This window comes from Labrus bergylta, chromosome 8 (assembly GCF_963930695.1).
Source record: "Labrus bergylta chromosome 8, fLabBer1.1, whole genome shotgun sequence".
Classification (NCBI taxonomy): domain Eukaryota; kingdom Metazoa; phylum Chordata; class Actinopteri; order Labriformes; family Labridae; genus Labrus; species Labrus bergylta.
In genome coordinates this window covers 9,389,143-9,407,988 of record NC_089202.1, presented here as the reverse complement: position 1 = coordinate 9,407,988, position 18,846 = coordinate 9,389,143, and the positions used below count along the sequence as shown (strand labels likewise).

General features: G+C 39.1%; 1 protein-coding gene across 4 annotated transcripts; it reads right to left on the bottom strand.

Annotated features, from left to right (window-relative positions):
- Positions 1 to 69: 69 nt before the first annotated feature.
- Positions 70 to 18,498, bottom strand: kcnn4 (potassium intermediate/small conductance calcium-activated channel, subfamily N, member 4). Of its 4 annotated transcripts, none has more exons than XM_020637361.3 (10): positions 17,962 to 18,498; positions 12,640 to 12,741; positions 10,934 to 11,370; positions 7,533 to 7,668; positions 5,926 to 5,943; positions 5,353 to 5,463; positions 2,763 to 2,884; positions 1,352 to 1,421; positions 478 to 644; positions 70 to 327 (listed from the first exon to the last, which is right to left on the bottom strand). In XM_020637361.3, the coding sequence occupies exons 1-10, from the start codon at positions 18,235 to 18,237 to the stop codon at positions 264 to 266; spliced, it is 1,503 nt and encodes a 500-aa protein (XP_020493017.1). In that variant the 5' UTR covers positions 18,238 to 18,498; the 3' UTR covers positions 70 to 263. The 4 variants fall into 4 exon arrangements, with proteins under 4 accessions (XP_020493017.1, XP_020493020.1, XP_020493021.1 ...); XM_020637364.3 differs by having other exon boundaries at positions 70 to 391; positions 17,962 to 18,496; XM_020637365.3 differs by having other exon boundaries at positions 12,640 to 12,736; positions 17,962 to 18,101.
- Between the last annotated feature and the right edge of the window lie 348 nt (positions 18,499 to 18,846).

Here is an 18,846-nt window from a genome sequence, read left to right as displayed (position 1 = left end):
AGGCAGTGAAGGAATCCATCAATGAAACCTTTCACTAACATTGAAAATAAGACTAGTGACTTTCCACAGTCCTGGTTTGAGATTTATTCACTTCTTTATCCTCTCACAAATATAACAAGATGCATTGTGATTCTCCCACCGAGAAGACGACTGGAGGGCTTATTTTGTCTGTATAGTTTTACAGCTATGAGTCATTGTGCAGTGCAGTGAGCACTGGGCCAGAAGATGAGGTCTTTAGTGGGTATGCCAGTCCTCCAAGTGGTTCAGCATGTTAACAGTCTTGAGCAGCGCCTGGTGGAGAGCATTTGCATTCTCCCTTTATAGATACTGTAGATTAAAACACCAAAAGACATGTATTTGTCTCTGTAATACATGTATGAAGTCATGTCACCTGCAAAAAAAATCAAAAAAAACAAAAACGTTTTTTTAGTAGCTCAAGACCACATCCCACTCTGTGTTGTAAGCCTGGTTATTTACCTTATATCGGGGTTGCGGTGACGTAGGACATGAAACAGCAGCTCCGATGTTTGTTGGAAGCAGCGACTCAGCTCGTCCAGCTTCTGCTCCATGGAGAGGATCCGCTGCTCCAGCTCCCGATAAGAGTTATTCCAATTGGCACTGAGGTCGCACATGATCATCTGCATCTGTTGGAATCCGACACACAATACAGATGGTGGATTTCTGTATCACCAAGGGAAAACACTGGAAGGTTCAAACATAAATATGAACCTGTCAGTTGTTACTGGAATAACTGCAGACACTTTTGAAATATGTGCTGCAGACTCATAGGAAAGATTTAGTAAAATCTGTTTCTGACTGACTGACGGACTGTTTTATTGTGGATATGTGCCAGTTTCAAGACAACTGATTGGGACAGACTCAGAAAACCACCTCATTATCTCCAACTCAAAAAGTGAATTAGTTCCATTTTTTGGCAGCTCAAGCAACTTAAGTTAACAAACACAACCAATCAAGACGGTTATAAGCCCGAAGATGAACACATGAATACACAGGATCATGGTATTGTTTACTTTTGACATGGTACAAAGGGTCTGGAAAAATACAGACTTATTATAACATAAATCAATCAGGAAAAAACATTAAAAAAAATATACAGTATATATACATTAATGCCTCTAAGGTATTATTCCGCCTGGCAATATTTTTTTGGCCTATAGATTCCTTACACAAAACTATACAGAGATCTGTTATGGAGCTTTTTAAAGTAGCTTCAGTGTCTAGTGTCAGAGCATCTTGCACTAACACATTCTGAGTGAGTGTTTTTTGGAAGTAATTATTATTATCTTATAGCTATAATAGATATTCCACTGTTGTCTAGCTTTCATTTTACCTTTGGGAGATCGACCATCTCACTGACGTAATCTCTTAATTTTCGTTGTTTGAGGCGTAAATTCCGAAATCTGGAAGTAGATTCAAAAAATATGGTCAAAATAAGTCATGTGGAAATTATTCATAACAAACGTACATTTTGATTACTTTTCCCCTGAATGTTACACAGAGACACTTTGCGAGACCTTTTCTTTGTTTAAAAAAGACAGTAAGATGTTAAATTGTGTTAAACTCAGGGTTTAAATGCTCCAAGAAGAGCACTACAACAGAGGCACAAGGAAACCAATGTAAAATAAAAATAAATAAGGCTACCACTCTCTAAAATGAAGATGTAAAAAAAAGGATGGTCCCATGTAATTGTCTTAGTCCCAAAGTGTGGACGTTCCTCCTCATCTTTTCCGCAGTGTGTTTATTTATAGTGGTTGTGCCCGGTGTAAAGCAGGAAGTACAACCCTTCCACCGAGGATAAGTCACACACAAACACACGATCCTGTTGTCAGGATAATGAACCATTCAGTCACACTTCTGGACTTCCTGTCTTGTGCAAACTACTTGTTCTTAGAGGAGCAGCTTTGGGCACAATAAAACAGAGGCACAACTCAACAGCAGGTATTTTTTAAAGGCTCTTAAAAGAGTTTGTACAATATGCTGTGCACCTCTCACACTATACCGTTGTAGTTAAACAAAAGAAAGGAATTTGAAGCTTCTGTGTTTTTTAAAGTGGTTATGAAATACTGAAATTAATATAGATGCCTCAATGTCACATAAAATGAATATTTCTATAGAGCCTTGTTTTTGTAGCACTTTGAAGAAACGGCCTTCTTTTTACAAGGTACTTGATGAGGGAAACATTTGACTGTTAACGAAAACAGGAAGACATTTTCTGTTCAAAAACACAACCTACAGTTCAAACAAGACAACTAAAGAGATCAGATACAGTATACCACTTTGTCCACAGGGGGTACCAAAATAAACACAAACCTAAAAATCCTCACAGGAGCGGAGATGACATGTCATATTAACATTGCCTGGATTCTTTGTAAAGGCTTATTTTGGGGCTTTTTATGCCTTCATTTAGAGATAGGGCAATGGATAGAGTCAGAATTTGGGGAGTGAGGGAGGATTACAGCCTCCTTACATGTGGGGCACACACACTAACCACTACGCTACCCCAACATTGCCTGTATTCGGTTCGACAAAAGAGTGGGCCTTTGATCACACATGCCCTGCACATAAAAAAGAGCCAATCTGATTAGTATCTAAATTAGCTTAAACACATTGTCACAAAACTGTGACAATGTGTTTAAGCTGATTGACAAAATGAATGACCACCCACACAAACAGACAGAAGGACACACACACACACGCGTGTGTCCCGCATGACGGTGTCATTTTGGGTAACAGTAACTTACACCCTGATGGCCTCCAGCAGGCCTCTTTGGTGTCTCCGATGTTCCCCACGGTTGCCTTTTGCTAGGTTTGCGCGGTGCAGAAGCCAGCATTCCCTTAGCACATTAGCAGCAGCGTGGCGGATCTGGTGAAGAAAAAGTAACATTACAAATGGATTGATCAGACCATGGGGATACGGCATTCAAGATTAGTTAAAAAAAAATGCATTTTTAACTGACAAAAACACGCAGAATTTATTTTTAAGTTTTTCTACAGAATCTGGTTCACAACAGTCATTTCAAGGAAACGATGCAAAACCGTTGCTCAACGGGCCACTTGTTTTAATCAACATAGTCTTTCCTGTTCAAACATTTGAGGATTTCAGATAAATGAAACAACAGAGGTCTTGTTAATAGAAAATGGATTTGTAGGAGAATTTGAAGAACAAGCCTTGAAGATAACAACCGAGGCAGCATTTCTCCTCGATCACCTTTGTGCACATTTTTCTCTTTGATCCCATTCATGTCTGTTTGACTTCCTGCACAAATCACTGTCGCAGGCCTGTGATGATGTCACGCTAGCGCTGTTGTGTGAGTTATTAATAGAGGCTTTTCAGTGTCGGCATCCAGATGTCTTCCCCTGTTCCCATCAGAGTAAATATGGACAGAAGAATTCATGCACACGCACAAAAACACACACCACACCACCAGCAAAGGCATAAAGATGCACCTTGTGACAGGATGCAGCCAAGAGCAGAAAGGAAATTGTTGTATCCTCCAAAGCAGTGCAACTACTGGCGTCACACACGGCTTTACGGTTGGATGAGAAGCTGTATTAAAAGCACAAACTGAAACTAAAGCTGAATGACCTCTATCAATCATTACACTTTAAGGTACAGTATATTCTTAAGAAACTCATTCGGCCCTCTGACATTGTTTCCTTGTAAGTTTGTGATTATCAGACACCTCCTGCTTGAATCCTATCCAAGCCTGCAAACAGAGTTACTCCTCTGTAAGTCCCTTCCACAAAAACAAACACACCGATTTCCTGCCCCACCGCTGCACCGTCCTGGACTAACACACGTTTTCTTTCCTGACAGAGTTCAGATGATTTCCTCTGGTTGACACCTTGAGAATGCTATAAAAAGGTCCCTTCTCTTTTCCCACACTGTCACATCCTCTGGTGTCTCTTATTTAAGGAAAGAAACAAATTATATTAAGACTCAAAAACCAAAACACACATATACAACACGGAAAATAGAGACGCTTCCATCCTGAGCACTCCATCCGCTTCAGGGTTTCTCTTATTGGGCTGGATGCAGGTCGGTAACCTCTGAAAGAAGGGCGGGAAGTTGACTGTTTATCAAATCTTTATCTCCGGAAGTTGATTCATAGATAAATATTCGCTCAAAAATACTGCAAAATAAGATCCCCTCATTTTAGTTACACCTATTATATTGGACATTTGAATTAAATGCAGGGTTGGTAAAAGAAAATTAAGATTTTGGTTGAAATTGTCTTTAGGTCCTGAAAGAAATTATTCATTCTTGAGCTCTGAAAATGGAACGAAGAAAATCTGTCCTCTGTAGCAGTTTGTAAGTCTGTAAAAACTTTGACCAATGTCTGCCTCGAGGTACCAATTTTAAGAAACCAATCAGACGACGTAGTTTCTACACAATGCAAACGATCAGATGAGGTCTGCTTCTGGAGAAACAGCGCTCGTGTATGTAAGTGAGGGGCGTGGCTTGTGAGGGAGCACAGAGGGGAGGTGGTGGGTGTAGACTCAGCACTGAAGGAATGCTACTTTCAAAATCATGCTAGTTTTTCGAAAATTACCAACCCTGCCTTTAAAAGCCAGTGATGTCATTTGGATTAGTTGATGCAACACATCAGATGCTTTTTTTAAGTAAAGAGTCATTAATACGACCTAAGCTGAAATATGAATGTGTTAATTCTTACATTATAAGACACAAATTTTCCTTTCATCTTAAGCACACACTCCCATTTAGTTCAATTATCATAGTCTGCCTAACTGCAAAATACTTTCCAGAGCAAACTGAAGTTTTGTTTTGGTAGTTCTTTTTTTGATATTGTGCAATGCAGCACATACTTTTCTAATCAGTCTGCACTTACAGCTGAATAACCACACAATGATCCAGTAACTTTGAAAACAATAAACACAGAAATAGTACCCACTGAAATGAAATTACCTATTTTAAACAAGTTTCAAGTTTCTGCAGAGTGATGAATGAAAGGGAAAGTACGCTCAAAAATTGAAAAAAAACCCAAAAAACTTCACAGTACGGTTTAAAGATGAGGTAGCAGCGATGTGAAGTGTGCATGAAAAGTGATGAAAGGGTAAAAACTGGAAAACATTTGTGGTATTGTCTTTGAAGGTAAGTCTTTCATCGGTGTAAAGGATCAAAAAAAGCAAAAGTGCTCACGTATGCACATCTTTAAGTCGTATTTCTGTTAAGAAAATTGAGGCAAAAATTCAATCATAACTCGGTGAGTCGGAATGTTTTTCTTAACCACATATTTTAGTGGTTACAAAATGTGAACCATATCATAACAATTTACTTTTAATGACAAACTAAACATATTTTGCTCTTACCCTCTTAGAGATTTGGATGTCCAGCATGAAGAAGTGCACGTGTTTCTCTCCTTTGTTCAACGCCAGCGTCTTGTTCACCACTGCCACCAGCATGGCTGTGCAGGCTACACCCTAAAACCAATACACAGACATATTGAGAGGCATGCTACTGATTTATTAATCATCTGCCTCTCTTGCCAAACGTTTCTCTGAATCTTGTAGGCATAGAAGTTTAATCCTGACAACTGTAGGAACACAACAAGGCAGAACTGAGGAGAAACTGACTTTTCACTTTTAGAGACTGGATTTAGCCTAAACTTCGTCTCACCCCTCATGGGAAAAGTAAATGTTGACTCTGATACCTCATATGGCTCTGTCTAATAAATCAAAGTTATATTTAAATGACTATGGAGCTCCTTTCCTTTAAAATTAGCTTTGCGCTATTGCTGGACACGAAACCACCAAACGATGGTAAAGATTTTAATAGTACGCATAGTGAATCACATCCACACATAACACACACGTCATAGGACACACAAACAGAAATCTGCGCTGTTTTTATGTCCAACAAGGAAAATGATAGCCAGTCTTTACCTGTGCTCCTGCTTTCAGCTTGCGTTAGAGAGAAAGAGAAAGAAGGAGAGAGAGCAATCAAGCAGCAGAATAAGAAAGCACAAAGCAGAGTTTTTAATGATGTATTCATCTAACACTCTAAAAGCCGCTAAATATCTATCATTACACTGTCTGTGAAACCTGGGAGGTGCAAACTCTTTCCATGGATCCATCCACATGGATGCAAACTTTGTTGTCAACCCCTAAACACAGCTGTGAATAGAGTTAAGGCTGGACGTGCTGAGCGGTCGTACTACAGGTGTGAGAGCCCCAGAGACCGGCTCCCAGACTAGAGCTGCCCTGGTGGGAGTAGGAATTTTATTTTTTCCAAATCACTGGCACAGGTTGGCACACCCTCCTGATGCACTGGTGCCAAAGGCAATAAACCACCTAAAAATGGATATGGTGGAAAGTTTTCCCTTATAAGGGGGGGGGGGGGGGGGCAGCTTATAAAAACACAGCAGATGGAGAAAGAGAGATGGAAAGAGGTCGTTTTCCACTCTGTAACAGAGGTGTCTGAACCAGGTTGGTACCCTCATCCAGGACCACGCCGGTGATTCTTACATGCTCATATTAGAGTTTGACCCCAGAGAGCAAAGTCTATAACCTTTCTAAACAATCACTGCCACTCCTCTTTTTCAGTGGCTTAATGTTTATCTTCCACTACTGTAGCTCTTTATGTTTTATCTCAAATATAACTTCCCCATCTCCCTAATCTTCAAGACCCTCCCTTCCACATTTTTTTAGTCCTAAAAAAGAGAAAACCAAACTTGTATTGCTCTTATCTGCTCCTGTACTGTACTATAGAACAATTTTTTTCATCAATTATGAGATGTAAAATATGCTAAATTTGATCTCCAAGATATCTCCATGAGGTGTATCAAGAAAGAAAATGTGCAGCAATACAATGTGAACCCTCAGGCTGCACAGCGACAGTCTCCTCCCCTTAGGCTCTTTTCATGTGACTGCCTGGTACAACCAAGGTGCTGCAGGAGGGAGCCCTGTCCTATTTTTCTTAACAGCTGTGATCTAAATCACACACAAAGGAATGAAGGCATTCATGTCGGTCAGTACAGAGTGCGCAGCCGGGCAAAGAGGGTGTAAAGTTTTCAGGTTAACTAGTGGAATAGTGCAGAACAGGCTGGAATATAACAGGAGAGACATGAGCTGAACTGAACTGAGTCGATATGAAATGAGAAAACAATATAGGAAAATGGTGGGGGAAGAGTTTCTGAAATGAAACAGAAACAGATGGGAATGAAACAAACCAGAGAGGATGTTATGGAACAATATCAAACAAAAAACAATGCAGGAACATGGCAATAAAATGCAATAATAAATCACTATTTCCATATGGGAGAAATGGAGTGGAGTGAAAATGAAAATAATTGGAGATTATTGAACTTTGGCGTAAAAGTAGGAGGAACATGGACCCCCAGAAACAATGCAGGGGGTCTTAACAGAGTCAGGGTCCGTGTAGACAAACATATCAGATCGTTATGTTAAAAACAAATAAAAAAGTAAAACAAAGATTAGATATTTTCCATTCTTTTCTGAATGTGTTTTCCTAACGAGCAACCCAACGTTACCATGACTCCAGTGAAGAGACAAACTGCCTTTCCACAGCTGCTTTTGGGCGCCACATCCCCATAGCCCACTGTGAGGAAGGTGATGGCTATGAGCCACAGTGCTGTGTTCATGTGGCCAGTCACCTCTTCGTTCCCCCTGCAAGAAAAGAAACAGAGCTGAGACTGTGTTGGAACAAAACATGAACAATGCATACCATTGTTATTATGGGCAAAGTCTGGCCATCAATAATATTAGATGTTGATATTTGGTGGAATATAGGTTGCAACAGCAGGTGTCCAAAACTTAATTTCAGGGCAATGTCCAATGTAAACATCAATCTGACGCAGATAACTTACAACATCTTGAGCTTGACTAAGGGTGGGAATGTATCAATACAGCCCAATATATCAACGTCCTGACTTCTGTGATACAATTATCACTTAGTTGGAGCCAATTAATGATATTTATATTAAAATCATGCTGCTCTACACACAAAACCCTGCCAATTTGGCATACCACATACTGACTCCTCCTTCTGTGACATGATCGAGAGCAATCTGAACAGAAGTTAATTGGCCAAAGAAGAAGTTGACCGAGGGATAATATTAGACAGCAATGAAAACAGTTAGAGGATGACACACGATAAGAGGCAAAACTGACACCAAATGTGGTGCATTTGACCTATTTAGAAGGATTTTATATTCTTCTGTTAATCAGATATTGTGATGTATCATTATATGATTGTCTTGATATATATCAATCATCACAGAAGTGTCATGATATAATCATTATTATGGGTCACGTATCATATCATGAGTTACCCTGCGTTTCCCACCGGTCATGCTGATAAATTGTTGGTTTTAGGTTGTGTTGTTAAGTTAGTCATCCAAAACTTAATACAAACCTTGTTGCTGTATTGTAACCAAAACCAAACGTCAGCTAAAAGTCATAATGTTAATCTCAACTCAACTTGGAAAATGTGTTTGTGTTGTTAGATTATTAACACCCAACATCTTTCCAATGTTGTGTTGTAACATGAACCTGATTTTAATTTCCAAATAAAGTTGAATCTCTGTCCAACATTAGATGTACTGTACCAGCTGGGAAATGTCTACACAACAGTGTTTACATAAACAATAGCTAGGCTATCATTTATAAACCAAACTTCAAAAAATCAGACCATTTTGGTCCGTTTTGGAGTTATTAATACATAACCAAGCTATATTTAAACAATGCTATTTCAAACAACACGGTAGTCACATTTCTCCATCGGGTATTTAAATCCAACATGGAGAAAACAGAGATAAAGTTTTGACAGTTGTTAGGTTTGTTAGTCGTGTCGAATTTTGCGAAACAATTTTTCCAATATAATCATGTAACCTATATAATACATTATTGGTTAATAAATTGCTAGGTCTTCCAACATCCAAAATCTCTTTATGGACAAAATAACCAATAACCAATAACCAATAACCAACCTCTTATCTCCTTTCTGAATTTTCTTATGCTACTTTCTTTTGACAATCAAATGTTCCACTCATCAATAAATCCTTGCTAATACTGTCTGACACCTAACCCCTGGCAGCAGCTTCAGGCTTTAAATTAAAGAAATAACCAATCTTGTCGCTAACGGTGTTGTTTGTTCTTTTGTAACTCATAAAGAGTTCTCAATATTGATTCAGGCTGTTTCACAACCAGCTAAGAACTTCTTACAGGAGCTTTAAAGCACAACAGTGACGCATTTATTGATCTATACCTGATTTTAAACTGCTATTCCATACATGACTGTTTGCTGAGAGACACATTTCACAACTTGGTCATGTTTAAGCTTAGGCTTACGCTTAAAGAGTCTTTAGGTTAAACTAGCTTTGAAATAAAAGTTATGTGAATTGTACAAAATGATTCTTTCATTTTCCAATCCATTAATGTTTTTTGGTTCCCATTCTTTCTCAAAAATGTTTTGAAATACAGAATTGAATAAATTCTAACTCAATACTCATCCAGTTGTGTATCCACCATGATTCAGCAGACTCCAGAACTTTATGACTTAGATCAAATAAATTGAACATCCTTTTTCCGGATTTGATAAAGGTGTGGTCGTCTATCAAACAGTGTTATCAGTGATGATGCTCTGCAGTATAGTACAGGAGTTCTGGGGTAAACTTATAAAGCCTGAGGACATGCAGCAGAGACCAAGGCAATGTAAGTGTTCATTAGTCTTCTGGATAATGAACTAATGTTTAAAAAGGCGGGTGTATAACAGTTAAGTGTTGAACAGTGTGTTGGTCTTATCAGCTTTCAGTCAAAGCCTTTTTTATTACCTTTGACAAGTAATAACATACAAGCCTGAGACATGTGAAGGAAATACCTCCCATTAGAGTCCAAAAGCACAAATGACATCATACTGTTCAAACACACTGCAGAGGAGAACGCTGACAGTTTGTTGGCCGGTGTCACGAGGCAATTTGTTAGAGTAACTAAAGAGAAAATCATGATTATAACATCAGTTATTTCAAACCCATTCTGAACAGGAAAGTCAAATTGACCATCAAGATTGATGGAGGAATGTGAAACTACCGAGCGTCTTGTGTTCCTAACACGCATGTGTGTGACGGGGAGTGCAGGGTTGAAGGAAGATAGCAGACGTCCTTGTGTTGACATCTTTGAAAGAAAGTTTTAAAAGCATACTTTTACAGTGAAAGAAGATGTTTAAATATGCTCACATAAACATCACTCATTAGTGTGGGTATAGGTACAATTCTAAGCATTGGCTGATTGTATAATATGAGAAGAAAGAAAATCACATTTCAGAATTTCATGACAGAAATATTTGATAAGCCATTTTCACTTTTTGGTTTAAAAGTCTAAAACTGAAATCCTGACAGAGACTTCCAGTGAAATAGACGTACAAACCTCAGATTTTCTTTACTTATAAGATTATCCTTGGAATAAAAATATCTTAGGAAAGTCCTTTATTCACTTATTAATTAAAGTGATAGCAGTTAATCGTCAGTTTCATGAAGGATTTGGGGGAATTCTAGTTTAAAAACTAAAGGGCAGAATAGTTTTGTGGAAAGCCAAAATCTTGCATTCTTATACGCTTTCCTCTAAGCCTTTTATTTGTATTTGTTGAGTTAGAGGTCTATTTGCTCAGTCTGAACAACTTTCGTAAAATTAGCAACACATCTCGCAAAGATTATACCCGGACAGGTGAGAGAAGAATACTTTTGGAATTTCTTTGGCTTTGGTGAAAGTCATGCTCTCTAAGTGGGCTTTGAGTTTTTAAATATCATGTTATAATCGTAGTATGCACAGAAGACACACTGCATATCCATTTTGCTAGTACTATGGCTCGTTCTTGTGACAGTTTCAGAATCAGTCTGTTTGAATTGATGATACGTCATGCAGTTGTCTCTCCTACCTCTCACAGAGAGTAAGCATCCAGGACGCAGTGAGCCAGAAGAAGAGGATGAACACCAGCAGCGTGCGTGCAGGGTATTCATTCAGCAGTACCTTGAGAACAAAGCGGAAGGTGAAGTTGATGTTGTTGAGGGAGCCGATGCTCCTGTAGGAGGCGCTCAGCAGCACTTTGCTGTGCAGCAGGATGGCTCTGTGCACCAGGTACAAGCGCAGGAACATCAGCACTGATAAAAGCAGGTCGATGTCCATCGTGAGCACTACAGGCTGGTTGGAAACACACAGCGGAGCTGGGGAAGAGGAGGTGACATTATGTCCGATCTCCCGGTATGAGCCGACAGGATGGATGACACAGACCAACATCTCCAGAGAGATCGCAAGAATCCTGTGGCTGGTCATGGCAATACGCCAGTCCACTTGGTTATGATCAATGACAAACAGCTGGAGAACAGAAGACAGAAACAGAGAGTGTGGGAAGAAAAACACATGATAACTGTGCTAATTGAGGAAGACACAAGTAAAAATACAGTCAAATCTTTATATGAACAATTTTCTGTTAAAAGGAGAAATCCCCTTTCATTAAATTATCTATAAAAGATACAAAGAGTGGATTAAGAGCGCTCCAATGTAATTTCTTATTTTGCCATTGATGACATCATTACAGCTTTGGGGCTGTCTATTTTCTTACACCTGTTTATGTGCTTACCCTCTGATAATGTTTTCACAGTATCTAACAAATACTATCACGAGGTATATTGGATTTGGCTGTACAGTAAGTGTGTAGATGTTTTTGATCTCAAGCAAAAACAGAAAAAAAGGTTAAAAAAAATTGCAAACATATAGTTCTCTAGAGAACACCATGTTTGTAAGAGCCTTTGAAAAGACAAATGCTTTTTAAGCCTGAAAGGTAGGAGACCACCATTATCTAAATTAAACAAGACCATATTCTCAGATTTTTCCTTCTCTTATTTGATCCAATGATTTGATGCATTTCAGTCTACCTGGCTAAAAGAAGTAAGTCTCACTTCAAATAATGAAAGCTGCATCAGTGCTTGTTTTTCGGTCTCCACCCTTAAAACCTTATCTCCCCTTCACACTTGCATGGACCCCACTTGTATCAGACACCCGTGACTTGCAACCAAACTGAAAACATTGTGTGTGAGAGTATAAACCTGGCAGCTCGACTGAAAACAGACAAAGATGGTTTGAGTCCCAAAAAGTACCTCAGCATATTTGTTGTCCATCTGGTGCTCTATTGAATATGCATGCTGTGTGTGGGCAAATAAAAGAGTGTTTACTCTGTTTAATTTCATCCAAACCTTTTCATGTATATTAAATTACCAAACAGCGGCAGCGAGCCATGTGGTTTGGAAAAATATAGAAGCTTAAACATTGTTCATGCTTGTGTGGGCTGAGCTTTTTGTCCAAGTTTCTTTTTCTTTATGTAGACAGCAAATATAACAGAGATTATCAGTGTTAAGGCTACCATCAGTGGACCGAGAGCTTCATCTTAAAAGACTGCCCTCAAGTATCTCCAACAAGGTATCACTTTAAACAAGCTAAATCAAAAACAAACAATATTGTTTTAAAATAGACATGCACTGAATATGGCGAGCCAGACGCTTAGAATCAACACAAACACACAAACTCTCACATCACAATAACAACGGCCATATTGTTGGAACAAAGAGAAAAGGCGAACACACTCACCCTGATGTCTTTATAATGGAAAGCTATAATAAGGGCCAGGAGACACCCAGTGGACAGGCTGATGGAGGAGTTGATGATGAGTAATACGGTGTATCGGCTGTCCTGGGAAGGAAACAACAGAAAAGGAAGATGAGACACTTAAAGGAAGACTTTTTGCAACAGCTGAGATTTGATTTATTTTCTTAAATGTTTTCCATTTGTGACATCACAGTGGGATTCTTCAGAGCAAAACTTTTGTGCAGTTCCACCATTTTTATTCTCACTATAGAGGAGTGATGTCTACCTGGAAAAGAGGGCTCATTGCATTTAAAGAGACACACACACCAAAACGGAGCGTTCTGAGAGAGCTGGTTTATACGGAGTCACAAACCTCCTCTGGTGCTTGATTCATGTTACATTTTTACCAAAGCACAGCACAGACGTTTAATTTAGACCACAGGGGACTGTTTGAAAAGGTGGAAAATGGGGATAATATGTCCTCTTTAATGAAAATGATCCTAAACTGAACAGTTTCTAATGCTTATAGAGGTTAAGACAGAGATGGAAAAATATACAAGAATATTAAAATCAAATAGGAATGCTTAACGTACTGAAGAATGAGCACTTCAATTGCCTTTGAAGAAAATGATGGATGAATGGTCATTGGAGGCCAATATATATGTTGTCTGACTTTTTTCAGGAAAAGGGAGTGTTCTTGCAGTGTTTTACAGTTCTCTTTATAACTTTATGTTTTACTTAAATATTAAATTGCATTATTTCATATTTGAGTAATGCTATGATTTGTTCATTTATTAATTATTTATTAATATTATCAAATTAATAATGATAACTCCTCATGACCTAATAAGGCAAACGAGACCATAAGCAAGAAGACTGATTGTTTCTTCAAAATATTTTAATACCTGCTGCCGCGGTGTCAGACAATGTGATTAAAAGTGTGCAGCAGAAGCAGCCTTTTTTTACATTTTCAACACCAATGTCTCTCGATTTGACAGTTAAGAGAAGGAAGGATGAGACTTTTTTGTCAGAAGACATTGCTACCAAAATCAACACGATGTTCCTCAGGAGCCTCAAAGTTAAAATAAGGAACAAACAACATAAGCACACACAGAATATAAATGGAAAGGTAATGTTAAAAAAATAAAAAGATTTATTTTGGGCTTTTCGTGCCTTTAATGCAGAGAGAGGACAGTGGATAGAGTCGGAAACCAGGGAGAGAGAGCGGGGAACGACATGCGGAAAGGGGCCACGGGTGGAAGCAAACCTGGGCCTACTGCTCGAGATGAGGGTCTCAACACATGGGACGCACGCCCTAACCATTGCGCCACCAGCGCGCCCCAGAGATATTTTCTTTCAACTGAAGTAGATTGTTATTATTCAGATTTTCTTTTTCACTGAATGATGAAGACTACTGTAGATGTGGAGATTCCTAATTAAGGTCATGTTCTTATGAAATCAAGTCCATACTTTAGAGGCGACCAGTTGTGTTGGCTATTAATTTCAGATTAGAAAATCATTCATTGGTTGAGGAAATACAACCACAGCAGAGTTACAAATAATCATGGCTCCCTCTATGTTGTCACCAAAATTCCAGGCATTTGGTTTGTGCAAAGTTTCAAATACATTGCAAATGAAAAAAGTAGAAAGGACATTTTTTCTAAAAAAAAAATACTAATAGTCATATAAGTCAACAGCTTTCAAAGAATAAGGCAAAAAACAACAAATTATTCAATAATAATAACAAACCTTTATCTTTTAATAACGTTAAGCTTTGTAACCAACATTTTTTTGTTTTCTCATCAAAAAGCATTTTGACGCTTACTGTGCTTGGCATCATTGATTGTGTGTTGTTTAATCTACACTGTGGATTACCTGTGTATAACGTATTCAACAAAAAAGCATGCATTGATGTGAAAGTGAAATGAATCATTTTGTAAAACTCTTCCGTACTTTGGTCTCAACATGTTAAATAGCATCTACACCCGTCTTTCACAAAACTCAGAGCAACTTATGCAACCCCAGTCCCAGTGGAAGGTTTTAGTGGGAATTGCAATTTAATGTGGTTTACAGTAAAAACAAATAATTGCAAACTTTCAAACTTGGGGAAACTTGAGCGTGTAGGTGGTATGGTGTGACGTCGGTTGGCAAGGTGGGCTGCTTTCCACAGTTTCTCACGTAGCATCCACATCATGCCTGTAGTTCATCCAGGGCTTATTAGCAGATTCCATAACAGAGACTTCAACAACATCACTTGCTGAGTTTCTAAATTTGGTTTTTAAAAAAAATTTTGCTGTCGGAAACTGTCATTTCAAGCCCGGTGAACCCAATTTGGGTTAACCTTAACACGGATTGTTACTCACAGTCTTGGATGAACAACGAGCCACCGTAACCAGGACGGGCCACCCAGAGCAGAGCAAAAAATAACACAAGAAAAAATGAATACAGAACAAAGAAGGTGGTCTGCTTGTATGTACCGTAATAAATAAATAGTTTCCAAAGAAAATATTCAAGCAACTGACTTCAGTTTTGAAATTTCGGCTGTTGGTCAATGGGATTTCATTAGCCTCCATACACGCATGTGCTAAATATCTTTTGGAACATAATGTGTCCTGTATTAAACTGACAAAGAAATAATAAATAATAGTTACCTTAACAATATTATACATGCAAGAGAGACAGTGATAGGAAGGGAGACAACAATGCTGGTCTTCTTTCCGATGAAGCTAGTTACTTTTGATTGGGAGAAGGAGTTCATGACCAGATAGGAAACAGGTTGGTGTTATCACAAATAATTTCTGTCACTCATTTTAATATTTCTTGTCCACTAAATGTGGATGCAATGATCAGTGAAACTTATACAATAGAGAAGCATGAAGTCTGCAGCTATGGGCCAGTCTGTCAGGGCCGTTTCCTGTAAGCAATGGCAACATCTTCATGTTATATGCAGTGTTTCATTTTCTCTTACTCTAATGTCTTAACAGTCAAATATATCCCTGTATTGACAATCTTTGCAATTAACAACGTTATTCAGTTTCAGCAGCGTGTTGTTAACAACTCAAATAACTCAACAGCAGCATTTTCAGGTATTAAAAAAATGACTGAAATGATTTAATCAGTATCAGTAGATTGCAGTAATATGGTGAGCGTCAGCAGCTGTAGAGCAGAGGTGGTTGATTGTAACAAGCAGGCGCCAAACCACACTAACAAGCGGGTTTGCAGCCCCGCTCGCCCAAACGAGTGCAAGAGCCAAAGAGATTACGAGGTGCATTAGTGTTTTCATGAAAAAAATTAGAAGAATCTTTTTCAGTCATCTCATAATTTGTCTTCAGTCTCATTTTGTAAAATAAATCGTGAGAGAATCGTGTCGTGAACCCAGTATCGTGAGTCGTAACATCCCTAGTGCACACTCTAGCCTCTTGTTGAGCTAAACTCAAGACAGATAGACTTTTGGACTGGCCATGCAAACACACTAATTAGACGCTAAATGATGTGGAAAGATAGCCTGAAGTACTTGCAGCAATCTCGCTGTAGGGGAAGAGGTTAAATGTGGAAAAAGGCTCCATAAATAGCCCTGTTTTTCATTCATTTCCATGAAAAGGTATGCTTAGAATATAACTGTAGAACTGCCTGAACTTTGAAAGCCCTGCAGAGATGTCAAGCTTTGTTAAGACAGCCTCTGTGTGACTGCTTGGGATGAAGATGGCACAGCTCACATTCATGCCTTTGACACCACATTGAGTGTAAAGATGAACGCTGACAGCCGTTAGATCAGCCTCTCCAAAATAATATGCTCCAACTGTGGCATGCAACACTTTTCCAGTGCATCAGCATTTCCATGGTACCTTAGCTTGTTCCTGTTGTTGAGAGGACTCAGACAACACCTGTTCTTGGTTGGATTTATAAACTGGAAGAGCAATGTCATATTCATGCCAGCACCATTAATATCACAAACATGTTTCTCCAAGTCCAACTCTCTAAACAAAGGCATTATTTCAATAGGTTCCTCAAAATGCTCGCTGACCTGAGTGAGAAATGTGCAGTTCTTTGACACTGTAATCAATCACTGACTTCACAGCATGGAGGTGGTCTGATGTTTTGCGGCACGGATGAGAACTTTTTTCCACATGTGGAGCTGGCGCGTGCTGTGCTAGAGGAGCTCAGGGGGGAGTTAATAATTTGTTGATTGTGAGGCCTGGCATTGTTATCCACTGAGATCTGCATGTTAATGTCATGAGGCCGAGCTACCAAATTGTGTGTCTGGAAATGGAGGAACTAATCAGCGGGTCGGGGAGGTCAAAACCCAGGTGCAGGTTCTGCTGGGGTGCTGCATGATTGTGTCGGGGCTGTCAGCTAATCAAGGAAATTGTTAAGGAGCACTTCTGTTGCATTTACTGAAAAATGCAGGAATAAATGAGAAAAATAAATTCAAAGTTATTTCACATATTTTATTATAGGCCTAAATATATTCATTTGTTTGCAGCTGTTTTAGTAGCCTATTGTCTGGGTGAAAAGTTACTTGGAGCCCTTACTTCAGGATGCTGTCATCATTGAACACACTTGTGTTTACCTTTATGATACGGAAAGCAAGGACATTATCAATTTTCTATTTTTAAAGCTCCTGTGAGGAACTCCTGATGATTGTGTTCTGTAGCCTACATATAAAAGGAGTTTTTTTCTTTAGCAAAAAAAGAATGTCTTCCCTCTTTTCTTCTAACAGTCTAATGTAAAACTCATTAGGTAACATGCTGTGGGATTTTTTTCAGAGGGGGTGCTGATAATCAATTCATCTGACATCTACCCCGTTGAATTTACAGGCATTCAAAATGACCATATAGAAATGCTATCTTGTTGCTGATGGTTTCGTTTGTTTTTGTAGCTTATACAGACTCATCAGGATTAATTTCAGTCTGTTTCATAACAAGCTAAAAACTCCTCATAGTAGCTTTAATGTTAAGTTCAAGCCCGTAGTCTTTCATTAAAATGTTATGACAAGCCTGCAAAACAACACGAATCAATGTTGTTAATACAGTAAAAAAAGAAAAATGGCTGCTTTACAAAGCATGCATAGTTGTGCTAAAAGTTGAACTTTGCAGATGCACGTTTAAGACATGTTTGAAAGTGACGGAATTTAGTTAAGTTTTCTGTGATTTGTGAGACTGACACTTACTAACATGATGAGAATTACAGAGCTGTAGATAGGCAACACACTGTAAGGCAAGCATGTAAACAAAAACTAGTTTTTCCTCAAACACTAATTTTCTGTCATAATCTGATTTATTCAACCTTCTCGCTATTACTGTAGAGTTAATGTATCAAACGTACCGGATCATAGCGACATATCTCGGCGTTGATGATCATGAGCAGTATCCCCAGCATAGCAGCTCCCAGGGACAATGCGCAGAGCCGCTTCTTCTGCTCAACCAACAACTTTCGGTCCCGTAGTCTGTAGAGGTTGTCTCCCTCCATGAGAGCTGTCCGTTTCCCTGTAAGCGACACGGATACTTCTGCCAGATCGTTACTTTTTCGATTGTTCAAGCCATCGCAGTTCACACAATCCACTTTTAAATCTCCGTGTAGGCTGCGGTTCGTCATCTCCATCTCCAAAGCGCACTTGAGGAGAGCGCAGCCGCCTGTGCCTGTCTCACTCCGGTCCCCCTTCGCTTCCCCGTCCTTCGCCTGTCCGCTCCCCTTGCTGCTTCCCCCCACAGTCGGGGAAGGCACAGTCCGATGGGCGCTCTGAGTTCAAGGCCCTTCTCCTCCCGTGGGTTGCTCATTGAAGTAGCAGGTTCAATTAAACACTTTGCCTCTACTACACCCTCACCTTAACACTCCTACTAACCTGCGTGGCGTGCTGACGCAGCACTGATGTCATTTGCACACTGCAGGGGCTCGGCGCAGTCGGCTGTGTAGGCTACCTTATTTGTATCATTGCTTATTATTTTTGGAGAATGACTCTGTCTGCCACAACGTTTTTTTGTTGCACTATACAATCTCAGAAAAAAAAAGTTAAAAATAAAATAGGAAAACTGTTTGTTTTTTTTCTTTGGACTACAACATTTGCACAAGTAAGAGCTTGTAAGTTGATTTTTTTTTTATGGTCAAGGTCAAACAAGATAAGAAAATGTATGTGATTCAAATAATAGTGCACAAACACAAATATTTGATAACTAACACCTATGTATATTTATGTATTGGTAACCTACTGCA